At 45.4% G+C, this 25104-nt stretch overlaps 1 protein-coding gene across 3 annotated transcripts in view; it reads right to left on the bottom strand.

The window, feature by feature from the left end:
* Positions 1–25104, bottom strand: part of TBC1D12 (TBC1 domain family member 12) — a 684903-nt gene that overhangs the window by 458173 nt on the left and 201626 nt on the right. For all 3 annotated transcript variants that reach the window (XM_069611336.1, XM_069611337.1, XM_069611338.1), the window contains one exon: positions 3846–3958. In XM_069611336.1, the coding sequence (XP_069467437.1) occupies positions 3846–3958 (113 nt within the window). The remainder of the gene's footprint in view (positions 1–3845; positions 3959–25104) is intronic.

The raw sequence follows: 25104 nt of genomic DNA, 5'->3' as shown, positions 1-25104 counted from the left end.
AGACTTCCCTCACCTCTCTGGCTAACAAAAATCAAATGCACACATCAGCCACCTCCCCACGGATGTGAACGAAGATAACTTTATATGCTCTTTCACATCTTAGGAGGGGCTGATGTGCACACTTGCTTTTTGTTTGTTAGGCAGGGACATGAGGGAAGCCTTTTCTGAAAGTAGCAGTGTTAAAGGGTGTTGTGTTTTATCTCATAACGTATGCATGTGTGCATGTAGTGTGCGCGCGTGTGTGCGTGCGTGCGTGTGTGTGTGTGTGTGTAGGGCAGTAGGTGACACATACAATCTGGGGGGGGGGCAGGGCACACCTTGTGGGCTTTGCTACAGACAACCCTTCCCCATAGGCCAGTCCACCCCTGCATAGTTGACATCATTAAGTTCCATTTAGAATCACTTTTTTGTCTTTACTGTGTTCTTATGTGCTGTATTTGTTGTTTTGTAAGGGCACCGCATGCATACATGGATGCTTCTGGGCTTTCCATCCATCTCAGCAGATTATGAGGTGGTGGATACTGCACGTAGACATTCATTTCAGGGGTACCTGCTAGAAAATATTCTCGCGGCAGGGGTGCTCTTGAGAGTTAGAGGTGACCTGTGCTTATTTTTATGCAGTCATTTTCCAATTAAATCTCGGGCATCATTCATTGATTTTAGGGTGTAAATACTATGCCTGTATAATAAGTTGTGGCATTGGTGTGTAATATTCTGTGGCACTCAGCAGATCTAATGCAGCACTGGCGGATAATCTATGGCACACTGATTGGCATATTTGACGATGTGGGGCATTTCATGCGGATTGCGTGGAACAAGCTGCTGAGCAATGTCATGTACGTTTTCGTGGCATTTCCATGCACTCTACTGAAAGTGCTGTGTAAACACATAATTGTGCTCTTTTCCTTTTTAGTTCTGGTCAGTTGGTGGCAACCGCTGCTGACGCAGCATGCTAGGAGTGGATAAACGCATCACCTGATTTATTTATTATCAACTTTATTTAATAACTATACAAAACATAATACAACTGAGTAACAACAGAATGGGAACAAGCAAAACATTACTCCATATACATCAGTGCATCACCTGATTTAACCATTACATTGTGTGCTATTTTCAAAGTAGTGCCTAGCATGTGCCTGCCTGACGCTCTGCACAAGTAAACAGTACAAACATTACCAAAGGTTCTCTGTTACAATAGGTACCCCCCCTGCCCCTCAAGTGGTAAGGGAAGAAGGCATTCCTGGGAATCCTCCGAGAGGTGGCAGTGGGCAAAGCGATGCACAGCAAAAACTGCATATGGAGCAGGATGGAGGGAGAGAGTGGGTACCATAATCCTCACCTGTAGAGGGACATGTCATCCCCGTTCGGTTCCATGCGTTTAAAATAACACCATAAATAACGACATACATTTTTAGTGACACCTAAATAACGAAAACATGTCAAATGTTTTAATTTTTATTGGGGGGCTCCCAAACTCCCATTTCTTCACCTTACAAAACACTCCAATTCCCCCTACCCGTTTTATCCCTTACCCTAACCCCACATACACTTATTAAAAATGTCGACATTTGTTTCGTTATTCAGGTGTCACGGAAAATGTTTGTCGATATTTATGTTTTGTTATTAACACTGCATACCCCCCACTTTCTCCCCTCACTTGCCATGCTGATGCTCTCATAGCCCAATTAGCATATTGCCCAAAAACATATGTATTAACAGCAGCGATGCAATCGCACAGTCGCACCTCCTCACCTGGATTCAAATGGCAGCGCCCGCAGCCCGGCTACAGCTACTTACGATAATTACTTCCTTGGACAGCCATATCTCTGGCTCATTCACAATTGCACTGCTCCCAATAGCCAAGGTGATCTTATCTAAGTCTTTATTATGCATAGCCCACACAACCGCAACGCAGTTCAGCTGAGCAGTGAAACACCGGAATCTGTCAAACATGCGCTAAAGACAAACTTTCAATCAGGGTGGCGCTCCATCCCCTGAGGTAGGGTTCCACAGGGAGTACATTTGTCTATTCCTGGGCATTTGAGTAGCACCTGAAAAATGCAGCCGATTCTGGGCAAAATATTTTATTCCTGACCATATGAGGCTGATTCTGCATATGACGTAAAGTTTTACTTTTTTTGGCCAAGGAGTGTGAGCAAGGCTGTACTTGTACATATGAAGCTGTTCCTCAAATACAAGGCTTTACTTTGGCCTGGAGTTCAGGGCCCGGTATGCAAAGAGACATTTTGCATAAGGTGCCCAAAATACTTCAAACAGCTCTGAATATTACTCTACAGTGCTTGGAGATAATTTGCAGAACAGGCGATACATGTTGATAGATAAAAAAAAAAAAGATTAAAAAAAAAAAATCTAGTTGCCCGGGCTGCGCTGCAGTGCACTGCGCATCATGTGATGCAAGCATGGGGAGCACAGAGGGCACATGCAGTTCTTTCCCTGGGTGGTGCCTCTCCCCAAAATGGGCAGACGCGGGCAGAAAATTATTATGTGGACCAGCACCACCTAGGCAGCCAGCCGCAGCCAGCCACAGCCAGTGTGACCGATGGCGTTGAGCGAACCACCCAGGCTGCCCTGGATGTTCACTCTCGCTCAACTAGTCCAGTCCAGCCCCGATTTTACTCAACGCTGCACTGCTGCTTCATCACTGCACTGAAAAATACAAATAAAACCCCTGCCTCCGATTGTGGGGGGGGGGGGGGGGGATTTGTCCCCTTTGTCTCCCCCCGCCCCCATCATTTCCTACACCCTTTGTGTGTGAATGAGTGTATGCTGTATGGAGGCTGCATGTAAATGAGTGAGTATACGGTGAATGGGATGTTTAAGTGAATGAATGTGTAATTGCGTGTGCGCCAGGGGCAGAGCCTCCACGTTTGCCACACCCAGTTTAGAAAGTGGCACCTCCCATCACCAGTTAGCCCTCTCGCCCAAATGTAGGTTTCGGTGCACTCCTGAGTCACAGAGCCGTGTGTGTGCGTGTGCGTGCACGTGTGTAAGTTATGGTTCATATTGGAGTAGGTCTCCAGTTCCTAAAGTGGAGAAGGGTGGGTGTGTGGGCAACTACTGTGTGAAAGAAGTGCAATTGAAAGGTTACACTGAAAGGCAGCATTAGCAGTGTACAAATAGAAACTAATGATAGTGAACTAAGTTATGGTGACCTGCTGGCTGGTCCTTTGGTGGGGAAGGGGAGGTAAGTGGGCAAATGCCGACGGATTGCTCATTGCTGTCGTGGGGGAGGACGTGTTGTGATTCGTTTGTAACGTCGGTATAACGGATTACTTAACAGCAGGGTGACTAGATCTGCCTGACCAGGGCGAGTTCAATGCTCGGGGCTGGGCTGCGGTTATTGCGTCTTGAGTTCATGGCATACGGATGTGTAAGGGGTTAATAAAACTATTTTTCTGGAATTTAATTTTTTTAAAGTCTTTGCGCAGGCACGTTCCTGTCACTGTGGAAAGAATTGCGATTATTACAAAGTTGCCAATAAATTGCAGTAGATCAAGCAAAAGCACTTGGCTTTCATTTCCACACGTTTGAAATAAAGTGGACACTTTACACAAACGACTAAACCCTTATCACTATGCAATCACTTAGTGATATAAAAGAAAATAAATGTAGATGCTTTCATCTAAATCTGCATACAGCCAATACAAGTAGGGTCAAAATGTAAAGTCTGCAGTGTACATTTCTCTGCACAAACCACCACGGTAAATCACATTATACCGCTCTGCCCTTGACAATGGAAAAGATTGTTTAGCATGCTATGAAGTCACAGTGCAGAGTTCGGGTTGAAGACATACAGAAGAGTAATTAATAAGATCGCTTACGCGGGTCGATCCTCCAGTATAAGAGCTGTGGTTGAAAGTGGTTCAAATTCGAAGTTTTTACGTCTCAGAAAATTAGCTGGAGGCTTCGATTTTCCTGGTCGGCTTTCATATTCCTAAAAAGTTTTAATGAGAACATATTATACAGCGTCTTCATATCGCACGTCTTGTTTTTAGAATTATAGACACATGTAGAAATAAAGTGCTCCACTATATAAGAATGTTTAATGAAAATGAAGTAATCCGTTACTTGGGCTGCAATGTATAATGTTTAAGTTATTACATACATACTACATTCATTATTAAACCTCACGTCCTCAAGACGAGCCGAACAATTGGCAGCTGGCCCTGTGAGAGGAGACTCTTGGTGTACTTATGAAACACAACATGCAAAGTCACCTCAACTACTAACCTCACCACTTTGCAGTGTATTTTGCCTTACTGTGTACCATAGATTTGAACGTACTAGAAATGCCGTCAGTATCTGAACCATGTGTTATTTTAATTGTGGTGTTCTGTTGAATTAGGAATACATTTTGTTTCATCAGATTTATACGTTTACCTGTTTAATGACAGAGTGATCAACACTTCTGCCCCACTGTTGGTTGCTACCTGTACCATATGGTGTCAAAGGGGGATTAGCCTGTACTCCCCTGTATTTTGTTCTAACTGAATTGTCCCTCGCTCCCATAACAAACAAGAGGATCTTCACCTGTATCACTAGCTACCCTGTGAGATGAGATCCTGTAGGTCAGCCAGAGATCTTGGATTCTCCAGCCCCTAGCCATTCCTCTAGCTCGCTAGCACACCATGTGTGCTTACTTACAGCTCGACCTATAACTACTTTTATAAATGTTGCTAGAGCACCAGGCGCGCTGCGAATTAAAGTAACTGCTTAGTCAAAGGTTTGCCAGGCTGACCGCACGTACAAAAGAAGCAGCCTGTGCAAATTGCAGCAGTTTCCGACTGCCATCCCCAAGCAGGCCGTAAAACTAGGCGATGGCAATCAAACGTCTTGCGCAATGTGTACGTGCCGCTGGCGAACATCGTCCTTCAACAGGGAATCTTTATGGGAGGGGTCTGCTTTCATAGCAGGTGAGAGTAGGGAATGCGTGGTCAGCAGTAGAGTTCTTTCACTAATGCCATCATCGAAGGGGGCCCGGTGAAAGAAACTTGAATAGGGAGTAGTTCTGCTGAAAGTACTTCTAACAGTGGGCACAGCGCGGAGTCTCGCGTTTAGTGAGAACCTCATCGGATATTTTAGAGAAGAATGGGACACCATAGGCACCGAGCACAGAAAAGCCAGCATCTCGGTTCCCCGCAACGCTTGGTGAGAAATGTCAGTGTCAGCCACGTTCGGTGAGTGCTGCTGGCTGCTCCCAATACCCCCCCTGCGACAGGCACGAGGATTGGGGCCCTCCCCTCTGCCTCCCCAGGCCCCACCCTTCCCCAAAGCCAACCTGCCACCATGGACTGCAAAGCACCACATTCGCAGGTCTTGAGAATCAGATTAAAAAACGAACATAAAAAGACAACCGCTATGCTACAATCAAACCACGCGTTTGATATAGGATGTTTATAACTCGCCCGTACACAAGTGTTTCAACACTAAAATAGCCTGTTAATCATTGTGTGGCACATTATTCATCTCCATAAAAATAAACACAATCGAAAAACGTAGTACCAACTTATCTGGGAAAGTGCACTGCCATTGCAATATGGGTTCTCTCCAGATGGAAGAGCTACTTTTCACGTCAGGGCAAACCTAATTAAAACCGCTCGAGCAGACCCTTGTAATAACATTACCCGCGTCCCCTCTTCCGTTGCATATTCAATTTAACCAATTCAGCAAGAAGGGTTTAACTAGCAAGAAAGTAAGGAAGAGTTAGGATCAAACAAACAGATAATTCACATGATGTTGCTGCTCTTACATTTAAAAAAAACACCATTATCACATTTAAATACATACAAGGACCTAAAACGTCAACGCCCTCCCCCTTAGCTCATACCGCAAGGGCTTTAAAAACCACACAAAAAAAGTCTATGAAACGTTATGGTGCTCGAAGGGCCTGGAGTCCTCACATTTGGGAGGTGCTATTATGCGTGTGTGCATTTCTGTAGTTATGCAAGGGTGGCCAAGACCCTGCTAGTCACCCATGTCTAAAGGGAGTGTACATGGGGGCAGAGGTATAGTATGGACTAAAAGGTCGTGGGGGTTGTGCTTAAGGAGCTAGTTATGTGGGAAGCTACAGTTAAAGTTGGTTGTTAAAAGTAGCTTCATACGTATGGCAGTGGTGATGTGCAATAGTGTGCGTTATATGAGAGTGCAGGGTTTGTGGAAGGGAGTCTGTGCCTTCTGCTAAATTGCAAAGGTGCTATGTGGGAGAGGAGAAAAGGCTTAGCTTTACAAACAATGTCAACTTCCTGGGTTCCCTCTATGAAGATAGATCACCTGTGAAACGTAGCACTGCTCCAAGTGCTAGATGAATTCATAATACCTTACACAGTTAGGTTAAATGAAAGATATGGCTGACTAACACAAATGGGCAGAAAGCAGGCTAAGGCTATTTTACAGAGTTAGACTAAATTTGAGAAATGGCTGCCTTAAACAAAAGGACTAAAAGCAGGGTAAGACTACCTTACACAATAGGCTAAATGCAAAATATGCCCGACTAATCCAGTTAGGCTAAATGCATGCAAGTATAAGATATTAGCAAGTAAGTGGTGGGGCTTTACTGGAGTATAGTAATGACTGTACTCCCTTGCCCACACCTCACTTACCTTATCCGTCGCTGTAGGTTGTCTGGGTCAGGCGTCCCAGGCAAACACGGAGTGGAGAGCTGCCCATTGGCTCTGGCCCTTCACCAATGGATGCCCAGGCAAGGCTGTCCCGGAAGGAAATCTAAAATGAAGCATGTGGGGGGCACAGACCAATGAGAACCAAATGGAAGGTGGAGAGGAAACCGAGTTAAGATTATCACTTCCATAATTTGCAAAATTTCACGCTACTGAATATCAAAAGGTTTTGTTAATCTAGTTTCTTCAGAGCCCACTAGCAATGGCCTCTGGCCATGGGCGCTCTACATGTTAAACCATTATTTCTTCCGCCCAAATACCCATTTCCCCCCGTAGAGGTGACCCTTGCAGGTGTAAAATATTGTTTTCGCACCCCATTACCACAATCATTTCCCAGAAATCCATTCAGAGACGATTCCCGTGGCATTCCCTCAATAACATTTGAAAACGGAAAACTCTTCCCAGGCCTCACAGGCACTCGCCAGTTGCCCCCAGCCTCTTTTCTTGCCCCACCCCCACTTGTGAGAAACAGGAGCGTATTCTCAATCCTAGATCCTCTGTATCCTCTTCTCAGGTGGCCAGGGAAAGGCCAGTGGGATCCCGACCCTGGGTGTGGAGAAGCGAGGGAAGATCACCTGGGTGGAGGGAACTGGGAGTAGGGTACACTTAGGAGAAACATGGTATCCCCCTTATCCTTTTGAGCCTCAACCAAACCCTCCCCCAAACTTTTTAGGTTTTTCTAAGACTGTTCCCCTCATTTCCCCATGTGTGACATCCGACAGTACTGGGATGAAGAAGAAACTAAGAGCAATGAAGACACAATTTTACCTCTTAGGTACTGGGACAAGGAAGATACCAGCAGGTGTATAAAGAGGGACTGGTGAACCAGAACAGGGAGCAAGAAGGGGGCGTGCATGGAGGAAACCAGCAGGGGGCCAAGCTTCAGAGGAGGCAACCGTGTTAGACCGGACAAGCAGCCAGGACTGCGGAAAACTATCGAGAAGACTTACACGGCCCTCCGGCTTCGGACTGTGTAAGTTGCATCAGTCTGGGAGCCTCCGTAACCAATGCTCTGCAGCCAGAGCTGCGAGAGAACAACCCGAGGAGAGGACGCCGTCCACATGCAGAGAACATAATTCCGGGTGCCGGCATGAGAAGGAAGACGCACGGCAGGCCCGTGAAGTGCATAGGGAAGAGTTTCTCGACCTCCGCTGGAGAGAAGCACCGGGAACTGCCAGATATAGAAGCCACAAGCCGGTGTCACAGAGGATGCATGCATACCAGGGCGTACCTACAACATCCTGGATACCGAATGAATGAAACTTTATCATTTAGTGAAAATAACACTAAATACTGAATTACATGGAACTTTAAAAATTAAGCAGAACAATACTTCTTGAATACCGAACTAAATGAAACTTTAAAATTAAACAAACCTAATGTTTGTTGAATACCAAATTGAATAGAATTCAAAATACAACCAACCCAATGAATATTGAATACCGCACTGAATGGAACTTTACAGTATAAATGCTTAACAAACTCTGAACTAATTGAAACCTTGAAATTAAGAAAACCAAGTAACTAAAGTGAATATCCTGAATGCCCCACAGGAGAATAAGGGCACAAGTGTTATAAGAAGTTTGGTGCGGGTAGAACAACCCTTAAAAAAAAAACATTTATTTTATTGTTCATTTATAACGTGCTTAATATCAGCAAGTGGTTTCTAAGCGCGGGATCGGGATTCAAACCCAATACCAGCACGTGGTTTCTAAGCGCAGAATCGGATTTGAACCTGTGCCGTGCTGTCTTGCTTCCAAGAAGATGATCAAATGCAGAGTGACCAGGCCAAAAACTGGAGACGATGTGTGATACGTGATGGCAAAACCAAGAGGCTGATGAGGAAAAGTCAGGGGATTGTATATCATCTACACATCAAAGTCAAGAAGCTCAAAGTCGGGTATCCTGGTTGCGTGACCAGTAATGGGTGGACCATTTGGTCTGACAACTGCGCCTAGACCAGTGAGCCCTACATGTTGAAAACTTTTTCCAATGAAGATAAAGTACTTGGGGAAGGGAACTCCGAGTATTGATTTTGAAATATTTTGAAATGTCGTTCTGTACAACTGGAGAAAGGTAATCTTGAGATTGTTTGATGGAACTTTCTTGCACTTGGGGAAGGGGAGCTCAAAGGAAGCTATAAGGTGGAAGTTGTTCAGAACTTGGAGTTGAACAATATTTCTTTTGATTTTGACATCCTTACATGTTGGTTAGTTTTAGTTGTGAGGGTAAGGATAGGTTTTGGACATAGACTTCAGTGGAACTTTTGACTCAGACTTTGCTTTGTTTCATTCAGGTAGGGAAATCCCACCTTAGCATAGGGCAAGTCAGCTATTCTACCATCCTGACATTTGATTTAATAAAATAATGTATTTTGAACTTAAAGTCGGTTGTCTGGGTCTTGCTTCATGATGTATTCACACCCCTCAATCACTTTTCCCTCCCTGAGCCTCTCTCATTAGCACCGATCCTCCTTCGGTTTGTGTGAAGCAGTTTCTTTTTCTTTTCTGAATGTGTCTTGCAGCATTGCAACAGTAATCTTTCACGATTCCCCTGATGAGCCAAACATTTTGTACCGTAACTGGCTCCCTAGCACACACACCAACTACACCACTTCACATGGTGTCCTTTTTCCCACTCTTGTCTGATGTCATTTCATCCTTTTTCCTTCTCCAAATAGAATTTTGAACACTTTGGTTTTTCCGCTTTCCCAGGTATTAACGCTCGCATTGATGCCCTCATTGAAGAAAAAATAAATAAACCAAATGCCTGGTTTTCATTTCTGAAAAACCTTTCTGCTGCAAATGACCATGGGAGAAATATAAATGTTTTTGGGTGCAACCCCTTCTCTGTCGAATATTTAAAAAACTACTTGACAGATTCACCACAAATCAGAAAAGAAAATTACAACAATGCTTTGCGCCCAAGTTTTTTATGTGGCCCAAATCTGTCCAGGGGTTTTTGCACTACTGCTGTTCAAAAAGTTAAATTTTGGTCTGTGAGGACAGGCATGGTATCAAGAGAGACACTGACTCAAAAATGTTAGTTTCAAAACCTTTATTTACTAGGGTTCCTGGGTTGGTGTAATGCCTAATTGGCCCTAACTCCAACGGGATGGTTCCCTTAACTGATGTTTCTAAGGGCCGTCGGTGTCTAAAAGTCCAAAATAATACATTGGTCTGTGTCTAAACATATACTTGCCTTCATGGTTTACAAAAATGTATTCAGAAGGTATAAAAAAGGAAAAATAGTGGTTCAAAGGAAATGTAACCCACAGCTTTTTTCAGATGTTTTTACAAATGGGTATAGTTCTGCCAGTGCAAGACAGTTCAATTCAAAAGGGGAGCCCTAAGAACCTTCCCCTGCAGCAAATCAACTAAGTTCACAATATCCTTGGGTCTCTTGGGGGTCACTTCCCCAAGCCTAGACTCTTCCAGTTCCAAAAAAAAAAAAGAAAAAAGAGAATGCACCATACTGGTCAGGCCTCTCAGGGTTGCCTTCCACAAACCTAAGCCCTCTGTCTTTTAACAATCAAAAAAACAAAGTCCTTCTGGTCTCAGGATGTACCTCTTGTTTCTTACACAATTCCTAGGCCTTTCAGGGTTCCCTTCGCAAAGCTTAAGCCCCTTTCATCTCTAAACAAGCCTAGTCAGGATGAACCTTTCATTGTACAGTTCTTCCATGGGGTAGGATCAGACTGTTGAGAACGCTGGCCGCATTGCTCCTCCCAAGCACGACTACTCACAGTTAACACCTCTCCTTATTCCTTGCTCTTCCTTTTTAACCTTTCACCTTCAGGTGGTTCCCGCACCCCTTCTTGCTTTCTCTCCTTTATTTCATGGTGCACACTTGCACACCCTTTCTTCACTGTGCACACTTGCACCTTATTTTGCCTTAGTTTCTCTGTATGGTGCCCCTGGCACACATTCCTCTTTAAAGAGTGCACTCTTGCACCCAACCGTTTTCTTTCCAAACTTTCCCTTTCAGGTTCTTCCTGCACCCCTTCTCGCCTTCTCTTTCTTTCCTTTGTTTCACTGCGCACCCTTTTTCTTTATCGTGTACACTTGCACCTGTCCTCTTGTTTCTTGTGTCTCTTGCACACTTCACATGCCTATACTCTGCTTTACTATTTCCGCACCGCTAGCACCTTTTCCTTCTTTCCGTTTTCCCACTTTGTCCTTTCTTACACTTTCTGTACTTGTTATGCTATCTTTCTCTTGCCGTGCCGCTTTGCAAACTGTGCCTTTCTCCCGCTCCGCTCCAGTCAAACGCATGCGCCCGAATTTCTCTCCGACTTTCACGAAACTCACTGGGCAGCGTCGCGTTGACCGGTATCTCCCTGTGGATACGTGGGGTTGAGGTCAGGGTCTGACCACCTGCCCCTCAGACACCCAAGTGGACGAGCACTTCACTGAACGTCGCCAGCAGGACACAGGCTGCCTCACTCCAGCTCCTTGGAGGCATGTGCTGCAGCCCCTCACAAATTCCGGGCCAGCGTCTCGGCATGCCGCTATCCTCCAGGTTTCAGCTAGTGCTGCTCTCAGCACCCGAGCTTCTCTGGTCCAGACAGCATCCCCAACTCGCTCGCTGCTTCTGGCAGAACTCCACCTTTTATAGTGCAGGGAAGAGTCAAGTGGAGTCAGGTGTGCACAGTTGGAATAAAGTGCCTGACCTTGCCAGACTATTAGTGGGACAGCATAGTGGTAGGTTGTGGTAGTAGGCCCTGTCTTGTTCCCCAATGCTTTTCTTACGGGTAATCCTCATTGATCTTAGTTGCATCTTCCTCGGCTCAGTGTTTGTTGGAAATGGGGAGGGGGAGATGGGTTGAGATGAAGGCTGAGGGAGAGTGGTTTGGGGTATTATTAGGAATGGAGGAATACCATGTCTCACCCTTAGGTATTCTCCTCCCTTACTTGTCAACCGCCAGGGTCAGGGTCCAAAAGCGATGGCTCTTCCCTGGCTACCTGAATGAAAGATTCCAAGGGAGTAGGCGGGAGAATACAGTTGGGTTTCTCACAAAGAATATAATGATGATCCAAAAGAAAACAAATAGCTTGCTTAGCTTAATTATGGTATCTAAGAAATTCTAAAAAAAAAGCTACCAAATAAACTAAATAAATAAAGTTGTTAGCCTATTTAAGGAATCAACTAGCTTTCTTTTTTGCATCACCCCAGGCTAACAGAATACAAGCAAATTATAGAACATTTACAGGGCATCCCTGGACTATTCATTAGGAAACAATTTTCTACATTTAAGCTGGGTACATTCAATAAGGAGAAGAGAAACCAGATTGAAGGGCTCACGTTGTAACTTAAAGTCTCCAAAAAGGCACCCCCATGGCATTTAACATTGCAGTTAGCCATCACATTGCACATCCACAATAGCTATTTGTTACTAGAGAGTGTACGATCTCGGTCAACTATTTTTTCTGATATTTTATTGTCATGGCATATTGCTACACCAATACCACACACATTTGTTTACGTTTTGACAATTCACTAGTCAGTGTTTAGAGAATGTTCTTGTGCAGCATGGCTGCCACCGATCAAGATGGTCGCGGTGCAAGAGGTATGCTCCAAAAGGAAGCGAACAGTCTTGTGGTCTCCAGAGCTGCAGAATGAAAACTTGAAACGTTGCAACAGCCCATGTGCGGGTGTGGAACAGAGCTACGCTCCAGGAGGAGGGCCAAGGGTTACGTTGTGCCGTTGGGAGCCCGGGTGTAAAGTGTTTGGGGACAGTGGCATACCGAGCGGAGGGTCATGGGGGCACCTTGCCCCCAGTGGCTCTTTTCAGAGCCAGACCGGGACATTGGCAGGAAAGAAGTCCGGTCCTTTCTTTCTTGACTCCAGAAAGAAATGATCAGACTTCTTTCTGAAGTCGGACTAGTGTGAACGCGCGCAGGGACTTAAGAAAGTAAAGTTCTAGTTACAGTTCGCTCGCTGGCCTGCATCATAAGGAGGGCAGGAACGACTTTATTTCAGTTTAGCATTATTTTCCAAGGTGTATTTGGGGGCAATTTTCGCTCTTGCAATGCGGCTTACCCCTGTTTGGGGGCCTAGAGTGAGCAGCAGCTAGAGGCCGAATTCTGTAATGGCGCACAGAGCAGAGTCAGAAGCTTCCTAGTGCCAGTGGGTCAGACAGGGAATGGGGGGGTTGATGGGAGTGGTCGGTTTGCAGACTGCATGTGCAGTCTGGAGCACAGCCCGATTTCTTTCCCCACACTGCGCGGAGCTTGAGACTGGGTGTGCAGGATGAGTGGCGTTCCCCTGTTGGGAGGATATGCAGGGAGTAGCTATCCCAGGAGCTTTGGGGCCTGAGGGCAATGGCCAATGCTTGAGATTGGGGTACACAGCTCTCAGACATGTCAGTCCGAGGAGATTTGATCAACTACTCCTGAATTTCTGTGCAATAAAGTGCAGTTCTGCAATCAACTGAATGCTTAAATGCTTATTCAGTAATTTGAAGAGACTCTTTTCTATTCGTATAGTACTTGCATGTACGTGCAGTCTCCCTGACGTTTGCACCAGCCCCGAATAAGAAAGTGTGCCATTTATCTGTCACAACAAAGAAAAGGCCTGTGCAAGGTCTCTATACAGCAGATTTGGCCCACCGAACACTCCAAAACAGTACTCCTAGCACAGGTTTAACTCATCTGCCCATCCAACTGCCTTGTATGTGGCACCGGTAAGGGGGAATACCTTGTCTCATATTTGGAATTGCAACAGCCATTCTACAAACTCACTGGGGTGGTGGGAGAGCCGAGGAGAGGCCAGAGTGGTACAAGCAAAGTCAGGCTCACGTAGTTCACCCGCAGACACGACAATGTAAATGGCAAAGGTTGCATGAAAAATTACAGGCACCTATCGTCAGTGAGGAAACCGCAATCTCTTGAAACAAACCAAACTAAATGCATAATTGGAAACTTTTATAAAATATTATCAGATGGGAAATTAGCCCAACAGGCTGCATGCCGTCTGACTGAAAAAACAGAATCAGGACCAATAGAAACTTGCATCTGAATTATGAGGGCATGGGCTGATCTCCAATGAAAAAGAGAAATTGCAACTTATTGAGGAATTGTACACTACACCGTACTTGAGAGAAGATGGGGAAGCCACAGCAAACCATACCTTTTTGGATACAATTCAATTGTCCAAGCTGTCTGACGAAATGCGGGCAATGGTAGATGAATCAATCAAAGAATAAAAATCTAATAGCAATGAAAGGGCTCAAACTGAATAAAGCTCTTGGCCCAGACAGTTCTATTCCAATATTCTCTAAAACTCTGTAGGTGCGTCTATTAAGCTACAAACTCAGCAAAAAGAAAAAGGTTCAGTGCAATCTCCCGATTCAATAGAAGAGATCATAAGTGGCTTGCCAAAGTCTAATAAAAATCCAGTGATGTATTCCTCTTATAGACCCCATCATCACACTCCTACTTCTACAGGGGCTAAGCTGGATTCCGGCAAACAGATTGCAACCGTGCCGCCAAAATCTCGTTGGCATAGACCAATGCTTTTTATTACAAATAGGTGGCTCATAATGTCAGGAAAGCGGTCAGTCTGACTGATGTTGGCTACACATTTCCAGCAGTGCTTATCCCACTATATTCTGAGAAGGCATTTGACTGGGTGGAGTAGGGGGCAGGGGTCATGTCTATATTCAGCTCCGGAGAAGGGTTCCAGATCGGTCTGAGCTGATAGCTAACTATTTGAGCCCTTTACTTACTCTAGGGAAATTCAGCAGGGGGTCCTATGCCACAACTGCTGTTTGCCCAAACGGTGGAGCCCTTGCAATGGGCACTTAGGACCAGTGGGAGATCGTGGGCACCGAATATGGTACAAGGCAATACAAGGCCTCTGTTTACACAGGTCAACTATTCTCCCTGACTAGGCCCGAGACTTCCATTTATGCCTTGACAAACCTACCTCTTGGCAAGGCTAAAGGAAACTTCTATATTGAAAATTAACTGAGTTGTCTGAATTGCTCAATCTCTGTCTGGACTTCATTCAGAGTGGCCCAAAACATTCTACTTTAAAATACTGTTTGCCATGATACAATAGGTGGGAATACATTTAACAGGAAAGATCTTGGAATAGTACTTGTCAGACTAGCCAGTGAGATTTATCAGGTTAAGATACTGTCTTCCTGGAGATTGGATGCAGCTTATTGGTTTGACAGTGTGGATGCCGTTAGCACTTTATTACCGAATAAGCTATGGTTGCATGAGCCATGAAGAGAGCAAAGCTGCAGCCATAACAGCAGATAATGCAGCAAATTCATCCATGATAAGGGAGGTGAATATTGAGAAAGCAGATTGGTTAGCATACACACAGAAGCCCGTAAGGCTGTCTATATCTTACATCAGTCTCGATACAGGGGTCAAGTATGCCCAGATTCCCAGTTCTTGTCACCATTGAAAGCAGGTGCACCGCATGAGAACTAGGACGACAGTCACTTGGTCACAAGTTGCCCGATCAGGCCGTATCATGCAGGATTGAAAGATCTGCTAAACATGGTTGCGTGTACCATGGGAGTAGTTCTAAAGAGGGTTGTCTAGTCATGGTTGTCCAACACCAGGCCTCAAGGGACAGAGCCATGTCGGGTTTTGAGGAAACCCATCATTAAAATTCATGATACATTTGCATGCAATGATTCTTAATGAATGCAAATTGGATCTCATGAATATTAATGAGGGATATCCTGAAAACCAGTCAGGATTCCGGTCTTCGAGGCCTGCTCTAACATCCACTAATTGAAAGCACTCATGTGTAATACCTGCCCAGTGGCAAGAACTCCATCACTAATTAACAATGGCTTATTTTGTTTCATGTGTCTTTATCAAGTAAAACCAAAGACTCAATAGAACATCCGACATGTCTTTCGACCGGATCAAGTCTTCCTGATAGCTGTTAAAATGTTACACTGAACAGAAAGTAAAAGGTGACAAGATACAGCGGCAGCCAATATCACCCAATCCACAGTAAAAAAAACCAAAAAACAAAAAAAAACCAAGGAGGCAAAAATCATAGCAAATAGATTGCTGGTCCTTCGCTGGTTCACTATGAACAGGCAGCATTTGTATCTGGAAGGTCCATGTCCCTGAATCTCAGGCATCTATTCAACATCATGGCCCGGGTCTCAACCGAGGCTTAAGCAGTAGCGATAGCACTGGATGCATAAAAGGCGTTCAACATGGTATCCGTTTGCGTTCCTCCGTAAATGAGGAGGTCGCGGTTTGCCTTGATGCAGTAAAATCCAAACCATTTGAGCTTAGTAGAAGGACTCTAGGGTTGCTCACTATCACCATTATCATTTGCTTTGGTGATTGAGCCAATGGCATACCTGATCAGGGATCGTCATAAGAAACAAGGGATTCGGATTACTGGCCAACCTGAGATCATCTAGCTATATGCAGATGAGTTGCATGTCAGGGACCGTCAAGACAACATAGATCATATAATGCAATATACTACCAGTTTCGGTGAGTTCTCTGAGTTTACAGTGAATTATGCAAAATCCGAGGTCTTTCCCTTGACCAACAGTACAACCCGACCACAGGGGGCATTCACTTTGAGATGGGCACCAGACAATTCGATATCTAGGGGTGGTGATATCCAGGGGCAAAGGTTGGCTGACAACTTTGGGGAGCATGAGACAAATGTGGCTACAACACTGAGTCGTTGGTCACACATTGCAACATCACTGGCAGGTTGCCCAACTTTGATTAAGAGGATACTATTACTCATACTACTATATCTCTTTGCCAATGTGCCAGTATGGCTTGGAAAGCAGATTTGCAAGAGTCTACACAATAAGATGTCCCAGTTCTTGTGGCACTATGGGGCTGTCAGAAGAAATGGGAAGATCGGGCCCAACCATAACACAAAGGGGGATTCACAAACCCACATATGGCCGTATACTGGCTAGCTGCCCAAGCACAATTTGCAACTTACTGGTACGGGACTGAGGAGGCCCCAACGCATGTCAAACTGGAAAAGTTGACAGCAAAGAATTCAGAGATGTAAAGATTGATATTGAATACTCAGCACCAAAATGATTGCCCATTTGACCCTGTGAAGACTACACTATTCGCATGGAGGGTCATTTTTCTGCCAACAGGTGTGCAAAGCCTGTATTTTTTAAAAAAAGATCAATTTATTGGGTATTTATAATGTGCCTATACACAAGTGTTTCGAGGCGCCACAAGACAAGAGGGTGGGGAACAGGGAGCAACAAAAACGATCCTACTAGGCCTTGTGATATTCAGATCATGCTAGTGCAGTAAGAGAAGTGGAGGGGTAGAGGTGGGGGGCAGGGGGGAGCGCCGGTCAAGGCGGAAGGGCCAGTGACAATAAGCAAGTGCCTGGGAAGGCCAGGTGGACAGAGCCAGGGGACAGGAGGGTCCACAAGCTAAGTGGGAGTTAAGGGTCTGGAAGGGCAAGTGCAGGTTGAGGAAGGAGGATCAGGGGAGACCAAGTGCAAGGATAGACTGAATTCTTAGGGCTGTTGTCCTAAAAAACTCTTGGGGAGCCAGGCAGCCAGTCAAGAAGAAGACCGGGACATTAGCAGGGGAGGGGGTGAAGGAAGGAAGAAGAGAAAAGGAAGGCCTTGAGAAGCTTCCAAAGCCTAAGGAGATGCATCTCAAGTCTGAGAGGGGAAGGGAGGCCATTCCAAATGGAGGCCTCTGTGGAGGAGATAGACAGACAACCCCCCCACCCTCACTCTCTGCTTGGAAAAACATCTGTTCTGCAGAGAGTTAGAGCTAGATGACCAAAGGGCTCTAGCAGAGAGGTATTTAGGGAGAGAGAGTTGGATATAGAGGGGGGCCAGGCCCCGGAAAGCCTTGTGGACGAAGTAGAGGCTTTTAAACTCGATCCTTGCAGCCACCAGGAGCCAGTGGAGCGATTCTAGGGCTGGAGAGATGCGGCCCCTGGTGTGAGGCCAAGGATAAGTCTTGCAGTCCTATTCTGGATTAGTTGAAGGGGGCAAAGGGAGGAGTTAGGCAGATTAATGAAGAGGTTGTTACAGTAGTCCAGACTAGAGAGGGCCGGAGCTCTGGAGACTATGAGTTTCTGGGTGAAGATGTGGAAAGGGAGAATGCCTCGGAGGAGGTGCAGGATAGAAGGAGAGGAGTCGAAGAGAACACCAAGGTTTTATGCCTCACAGACTGGGGAGGGGGCCCATGGATGGCAGCCAGAGTGTGGGAGGGGAAGAGGGAGCAGGGGTCCCAATGAGAAGGATCTGTCTTACTGGCATTAAGGCAGAGGTGGTTAGCAGAGCACCATGCCTGAATAGCAGACAGGCAGCCAGGGATGAGAGAGAAGGTGGAAGTCAAATGGGCTAAAGGAGCCAGGTAGATGTTGAAAAGCTAAGGCAAGAACCTGAGATGGTCGGTTCGAGAGGAAGGAGGTCAACCAGTCCAGAGCCAGGTCAGTGATGCCAAGCGTATCACAGCAGATTTATCAGGGTTGCATGATTGACTGTATCAAGGGCAGAGGAAAGGTCAAGGATGAGAACGGAAGGAGGGCTGGAATCGAGATTAGAGAGCAGGTCTTCACAGGTGTTCAGGAGAGCAGTGTCTGTGCCTCTGGCAGCTCTGAAGCCAGACTAGTGGTTGTGGAGACAACCAACAGATTCAGTGTGGTGGATAAGCTGGGAGATGGACAGCTTCCAAGAGTTTATTATAGATGGTTGCCGTTTTGGAATTTTCCCAACTTGGTACCGACCTGGGATAATACGCTGGAATACACTGGAGGAAGCTGGGATACTGTGCATTGGTTGACTTATTCCCAGACAGGAAGTTCTTAGTTCTTGACGTAAGACACCTGAGGTGAGGGACATAAGGGCACACCTACAGAAATGCTTCAGTTCTATAGATTGCAAGCAGCGGCATCGTAATGCTATCCGTGGGTAACCAGCAGAAAAATAGCTACTGGTCTTTATATCCAACTCGTTTGGCTGCCGGAAAATTCTGGCCTCCCTATCCAAATTGATAATAGGAAATTCCCCGGTCAGAAGGGTTTTTATTCAGGAGAAGTGGGCAAATGAGCTGGGATTAGACATATCAGATAGGCTATGGAAGAAATTGTACTTTTACCAAATCTGTGTCAATGAATAGGAGGTTTAAATGAATTCAATACAAGATCTTAAATATGTTGCACCATACCCCATGTATGCCTAAGAGAATATACCCTGATCATGAGGGGCGGTGCCCGAGATGTGGTTGTGATTGTACAGGCTACATGCATATGCTTTGGAGCCGTCCCAGACATTTGCGCTTCAGGGAGCAGATCTATACTATATTGTTTGAAGTAGTTGAGAAGCAATTAGAAAGATCACCAAAAAAGTGCACTATTTGGAATATGGGACAATTTCCCAGAAAAGCGTTCCTAGATATGGAGTTGTATTCTGGCTAAAAGGTGTCTTTTGGTCAAATGAAAAGATCAAGAACGCCTAAGTGAGCGGGAATGGCTCAAATATGTGACATGGGTCAATGACTGCGAAGAACTGTATATAGTCATACAACCAGCAACGTCGAGGCCTGGAGACATATGGGGTGAATTTTGGACATTTCTAGCCAAGGAACAACTCCTAGGATGAATAGGAGGAGATAACACTGAAATTACGATGCTGTACTATCTGATATGCCCATACTGCAAGTCGATACTGTGAATGTACAGATACAGTGTTTTGTATCCTGTTTTTGCTAGGTGTCTGCCAAACCTAAATACAGTTTTTTTAAAACATTGAGTAAATACAATTCCAAAAACCCAAATATGGAAAGTAATTGTGGGGGAGAAAAACAGAACGAGTGAAAAGAAAAAAAGATTTTTTTAAAAAATCAGGAGTTACAATCAATTGGTTGTTATTTAGATAAAGTAAAGTATCCAAAAATCAAGAAAAGTGACAAGTTTCCCTTTTATCCAGGTATGTCACCTTTGGTGTAAATATCCCCACCACATCAGCGCTTGATTGATAATTGACCAATCACCCAAAATTCACTGAAAGTTCGCTTAGAATAAAATGGGCATTGTTGCCATCAACCTCTAAAAACGTAAACCATTATAGTAAGCAGTTTCCAGTATAAAATATAGTCCTACCTGATTTAACTCTTAATCCAGGAACAAATAGTCTCATGGGTAAAAATCCACCAAATAATATCCAATGTCTTTAAAATCGTTTAGAACTTCCCCCAAGGGAACATAAATAATGTAGCCATGTTCAACCAAGCAATGTTGGTATATAGCCACAACTGAAACATTGGAGGTGTTGATGAACATAATCTATCAATACTTACAACATATCCTGGGTATTTTACAACCCAGCTCCCTGATGGGTTCAAAATCGGTGTTCTGCGTGTATTGCAGGCGCACTTTTGTGTACAAGTGTAAATATACTGGTTGTGATGTCACCAAGGACATGTAACGTCACCGACGTCTTAAACATGAAAAAATAAATACTTTCCGTGCAACCATACAGTTAACCTCTTGTCCGGTCAACCTTTCATAATGCCCTCACATCAAAACAAATCTAATCACAAGAGCAACTGACATCCTTCATACTAGCAAAGGAGTGATGGGACATTAGTGACATGAAGTGTGCGTCTATTTCTGCAAAGCTGTGTGGAAACAAACCTGGTCTCTACTTTTCCATATTGGATTATTTGGTGATTGGTTGCAGAATTAGTTTACAGGATGATGCCTGTTAAAATGAATATCCTCTGCAGGTTGCTGTATGTTTTCCAGAATCTCCCAATAGCAATCCCCAAAAAGGTTTAGGGTCTCTTCAAAGTGAATAAATTAAATGCATGTGGAGGTGAGGGGATTCAAAGCCCGGGGTCTCTAGGAAGACACTGCATCTTCCAAGAGAATCTGGCATCTTATCCTTTCCTGAGTTTAGTACTGATTTTCAGGAAACCCAATTGAGAGTCTTGGACGACTGGACCTCCTCCAAGACCTGGAAAATGTTAGGATGACATAAGCGGTTCCCAAGCTAAGGCATATGCTAGGGGTTCCAAAAACAGATTGGCCTATGTCAGCTTACTAACTTACACCTTTGAGAGCTGCAATGGTCCTCTGGGATAAACGTAGTGTTCTTTTCCAGGGACGTCAATCCCTCTTCAGGGGAACCTCAAATTGAACTCCTCATAAAAAAAAAACACCAATTTGGGGCGTGTCCTGGCGACAAGCAATGTGGCTGTGCCTGCTGTAGGTTCTGTAGGTCGGCGGCCTGTTCCCCAAGGCATGTTAATATGCCTTAATGTTCCCCCACATCAAGCACACAATCGTGCTCCCCAGAAAATCTGGAACCAGTGGAACTGTTGAACGGACGGGTGGAATGACTCCGGGAGAATCCCAGCAAGGAGACGCAGAGTGCTGCAACACCTAGGAGTACTCCCCCGCCCCCACCCCCGTAGCGGCCCCTGCCCGACAGCAGGCGTGATGTGTTCTTGCTTTGGAGCGGCTCGCTGACATAGCAGGCTGGCAACAATGTCTGCATCTGGCCTCTTGGGGCGGGTGAGGTGAAGTGTGGCAGGTAGTAGAGGCCCCCTCACAGTATCTGCTGCATGGCAAGCAAATGCATATCAAGAACGGAGAGGAGTACGGTAACATAATTCGCCATCAATAAGAGGCAGCAGGGAAGCCACCACACATGGTTTTGAGGCACTCTTCCTTATTCATGCCCCCGTTCCCGGAGTGGCCCAAAACCGGAATTGAGGCAATTCATTGCACCATGGCTTGGAACGATTGCACATGCTTTCAGATACGCAGCTTCCTGTCGCACATAGCCTGATCCTACAGTTTTTTCCGATGCTCACCCTTACTGCATATTTTGCCTATCATATTATTGGGTACTCCGGAAGGGTGATCGAGACTTACCTAGGGTACTGTTGGCACACATCACTGCAGGCATATATTCCATCCACCCTAGCATGTCCAAATCCTCAGCCAAAGCCACATCAAGGCCTTATAAATATGCCGAACAGTAAGATCAAGCACTCCCAGGCGGTTTGGGCAGAGGTCCATATTCCCTTCCCCTGCAGCTGGCCCTATAGGCATTCCAAACACCAAGCAGGATCTCCTCAGCATGCTGGTGACGGTAAGCAAGACATTACACAGGAAATCAAAGCCTCTAGTGACAAGTTAGCAAAGTCTGTAGCCAAAATGAACACTCACACTTTAGGGTTGGAATCTCGAGCGAATGAGGCCATGGTGTGCGAACACACCCACAACCACGGTGAACTTCTGAATGGGTGGTTGGTCTTGAAGAACAGATGAAAATGTTTTGGACCAAACAGGAGGACCTTGAGAACAGGTCTCGGAGGAAGAATATCCGCCTGTGCGGAGTTCTGTGCCACAGTCAGGATAAGGATCTGGGAGACTGTTTGCGGTTTATTTTAATCCCTTCTTGACCTCCCTCAATCCAAAGAGCACGCTTTAGATAGGACAAACCGCAGCAGGTCTACTCTTCCTACCAAAAGCGATGTAACCTTCTGGTCAATGTGCCCTCGAGAGTAAATTCTTTCCAGCAAAAAGAATCAATTATGGCAGCTGCAAAAAAAGAACGAACAGATTGAGTTCTGCAGAGCAACATTCATTTTCTTCCAGGACCTCTCCCCCTGAATCCTGGCGAACAGGCGCAAGCTTGACATGGTGATACCCTGTCTTCAATCACACAAGGTGTGGTACAGATGGGTGTTCCCTTGTAAACTCCCCTTTGAGTACCATAATCAGCACTATGCAATTGGTTTGGAGGAAGAAGCGTCTGAATTGATGGAGATCTTAGCGGAAGAACAGCCTGCTGCAGAAGAAACAGGGTCCTCGCCTGCTCAGAGACCCACACCTTGAGAGCAGTCTAGGAAACCGAAGGTGGTCCGACAATCGAAACACTCTCGAAAAACCTAGACTCTAGGTCTTAGGACCCGCACAAAGAGCCTCTTTTGAGGTTAGCTCGGCAATCCAATATAAGCCTGCCTATGGGGTGCATTGCATTTGTTGATTTCTTCTATTGCCAATGTTCACGGGTCATAAACTCTGAAAAGTTGAATCAGCTGATGGGGGGCTAATTAGAGGGGGGGCATGGTGCGTCCCAGGGATTAGCACCTGTTTTGTTGAAGTTCAACATCATTTACATGAGGATTCTCTCACTTTCTGTTTTGGGGTTTTTCACATTTACATTTATGTTTGAGCAGACTCGCACAAACCTCTAGTTAGGAGCTCAGCTTGAATTGCTTTGATGCACTGGGGGTAGTTTCGATTCCAAGCCGCCCAGACAGGATTTATGATGACATCTCCTGGCTTATTGTTAGTGACCCTGAATGTTCAGGGTATTCATTCTCTAATTAAACAGAAAGCGCTCCTCCATAGGCTGTATTCCCTCGACGTAGCTTTCGTTTTCCTTCAAGAAACCCACCTATTAGCTAAAGCTGAATCAAGGCTCTGTAATAACATTTATCCCAGGATCTATTTCGCGAACATTGGGTCTAAAAGAAAACTCAAGGAGTTGCCATTATGATCCAGAAAGGAACCCCCACCCCCTAAAAATCTTGAATACGTTGAGGGGTGAAGGTAGATCTGTATTACTTACAGTCCAATTACATGATCGCAGAGCCACATTGGCTCTGATCTATGCTCCAAGCAAGGGAAAAGGCGCCCTCGCCATTTTCTCTAGAGTGTTAGCAGGCTTCTGAGGGGTAGTTATACTGGGGCCGTAGGGTGGACTTCAACTGCGTTGTAGACCCAACTATAGATAAATCTCTGCCTCCCACAGCAAACGATTCAATAAACTTCCAAGCAATGACTAAATTGTTGCAGGATCAATACCGCATTGAAACTTGGTGTTTTTTCCACCTGGAGGAATGGTGGTACACCTTTTACTCAGCTGTACATAAGGGTTTATCAAAGCAGGATATGGTTCTCATTGCAAACACCCTCATTCCGGAGGTAACCTAGATAAACATAAACCCCAAAGCACTATCCTCCGACCAAGCCCCGGTTAAACTAACTCTGGACTTGGGCGTTGCTCTACCCTCTACCAGACCTTCTTGGAGGTTGAATGACTTTCACCATAGGGATATAGTCATGAAAGCCCACATTTCTGAGTCTTTGGCCAACTATTTCAGAGAAAATCAAATGGACTTCAGAACAATTTGGGATGCGGGGAAAGCAGTTGTCAGGGGAACCATAATAGCGCAGTGTGCAGCTCTTGGAAAAGCTAGAAAGGCTCAATCTCTTCTAGAGGGGGGGAAGTCGAGGGCAAAGAAAGGGAGCGTGCACTTAAGGGTACCCACCGGTCCCTGTGAGACCTCAGGATAGCAAGCCCTTTTAGCGATAAGGCAGCCCATTCCATCCTGCGCACAAAACACTATTATCCTAAGGGCAACAAGGCAAACAAACTTCTGCCCGCCAAATTGAGGAAGATCGCTGCTCTTTAATTATACTGGGTCCCTGAGGGATGTAAATGGGTCTCGGGTGGTTAGCAAAGCTTTAGATTATGAAGGAGTATTTTCGTAGGGTCTCATTTAAACATAAGGGTGATCTGGCCCAAACCAGCAGTTCATTACCCAAGCAGACCTCCCCCAAACCCCTGCTGAAGTACAAGATTTCCTGAAATCACAGATGTAGGAGTTTGCACAAGCAATCCATGCACTCCCATTAGGAAAAGCACCCGGCCTTGATGGCTTCTGCAATACATTTTATAAAAGCTTTGTGAATGTCCCTATTCCTCATCTTACTAAATTGTTAAATTATTTCTTGGAAATGGGCAAAGTTTCAGCTTCCCTGGCAGAATCAGCCATCTCTACTTTTGAAGCCAGGGAAAGACCCCGAGGACTGTTCAGCCTATTGCCCCATTGCCTCGCTAAATACAGATGCCAAAACGTACATCAAAGTCCTAGCTTCCAGACTGAGCGAGGTTCTCCCACTTCTGGTTAATAGTGACCAAACTGGATTCATTAAGAATAGGGGGCACATGATAACAGGAGGGTAATTGATCTTATTGCATTGGCACCCCAGGCTCAAGTTGGACTGTTGCTCATTGCATGCACATTGTGCATTCAATAGTATGTCCCGGGAGTACCTGGGTTTGCTGTTGTCAGCATATGGGTTTGGCCTACATTTCTCTATGTATGTTATGGCAAACTTTCAAATCCCTGCTATGAGAGTTAGTCAATAGCCAGTGGTCTTCCTTGATCAATCTGGAGAAAGGAACCAGGCAAGGCTACCCTTATCTCCCCTAGTGTTCACCTTGGACATGGAGCCACTAACTTAGAGTATTCGCCTGAACCCCCAGACCCAGGGGTTTTTGTATGACGGGGCTACTCACAAAGTGGCGTTTTACGCTTACGATGTCTCATGCTTTCTTGAAAACCCACCATCTTTGCCTGACCTAACGACACAATTG

This window comes from Ambystoma mexicanum, chromosome 8 (assembly GCF_040938575.1).
Source record: "Ambystoma mexicanum isolate Mex_15411 chromosome 8, UKY_AmexF1_1, whole genome shotgun sequence".
Taxonomy (NCBI): domain Eukaryota; kingdom Metazoa; phylum Chordata; class Amphibia; order Caudata; family Ambystomatidae; genus Ambystoma; species Ambystoma mexicanum.
This window is presented reverse-complemented; position numbering and strand designations above follow the sequence as displayed.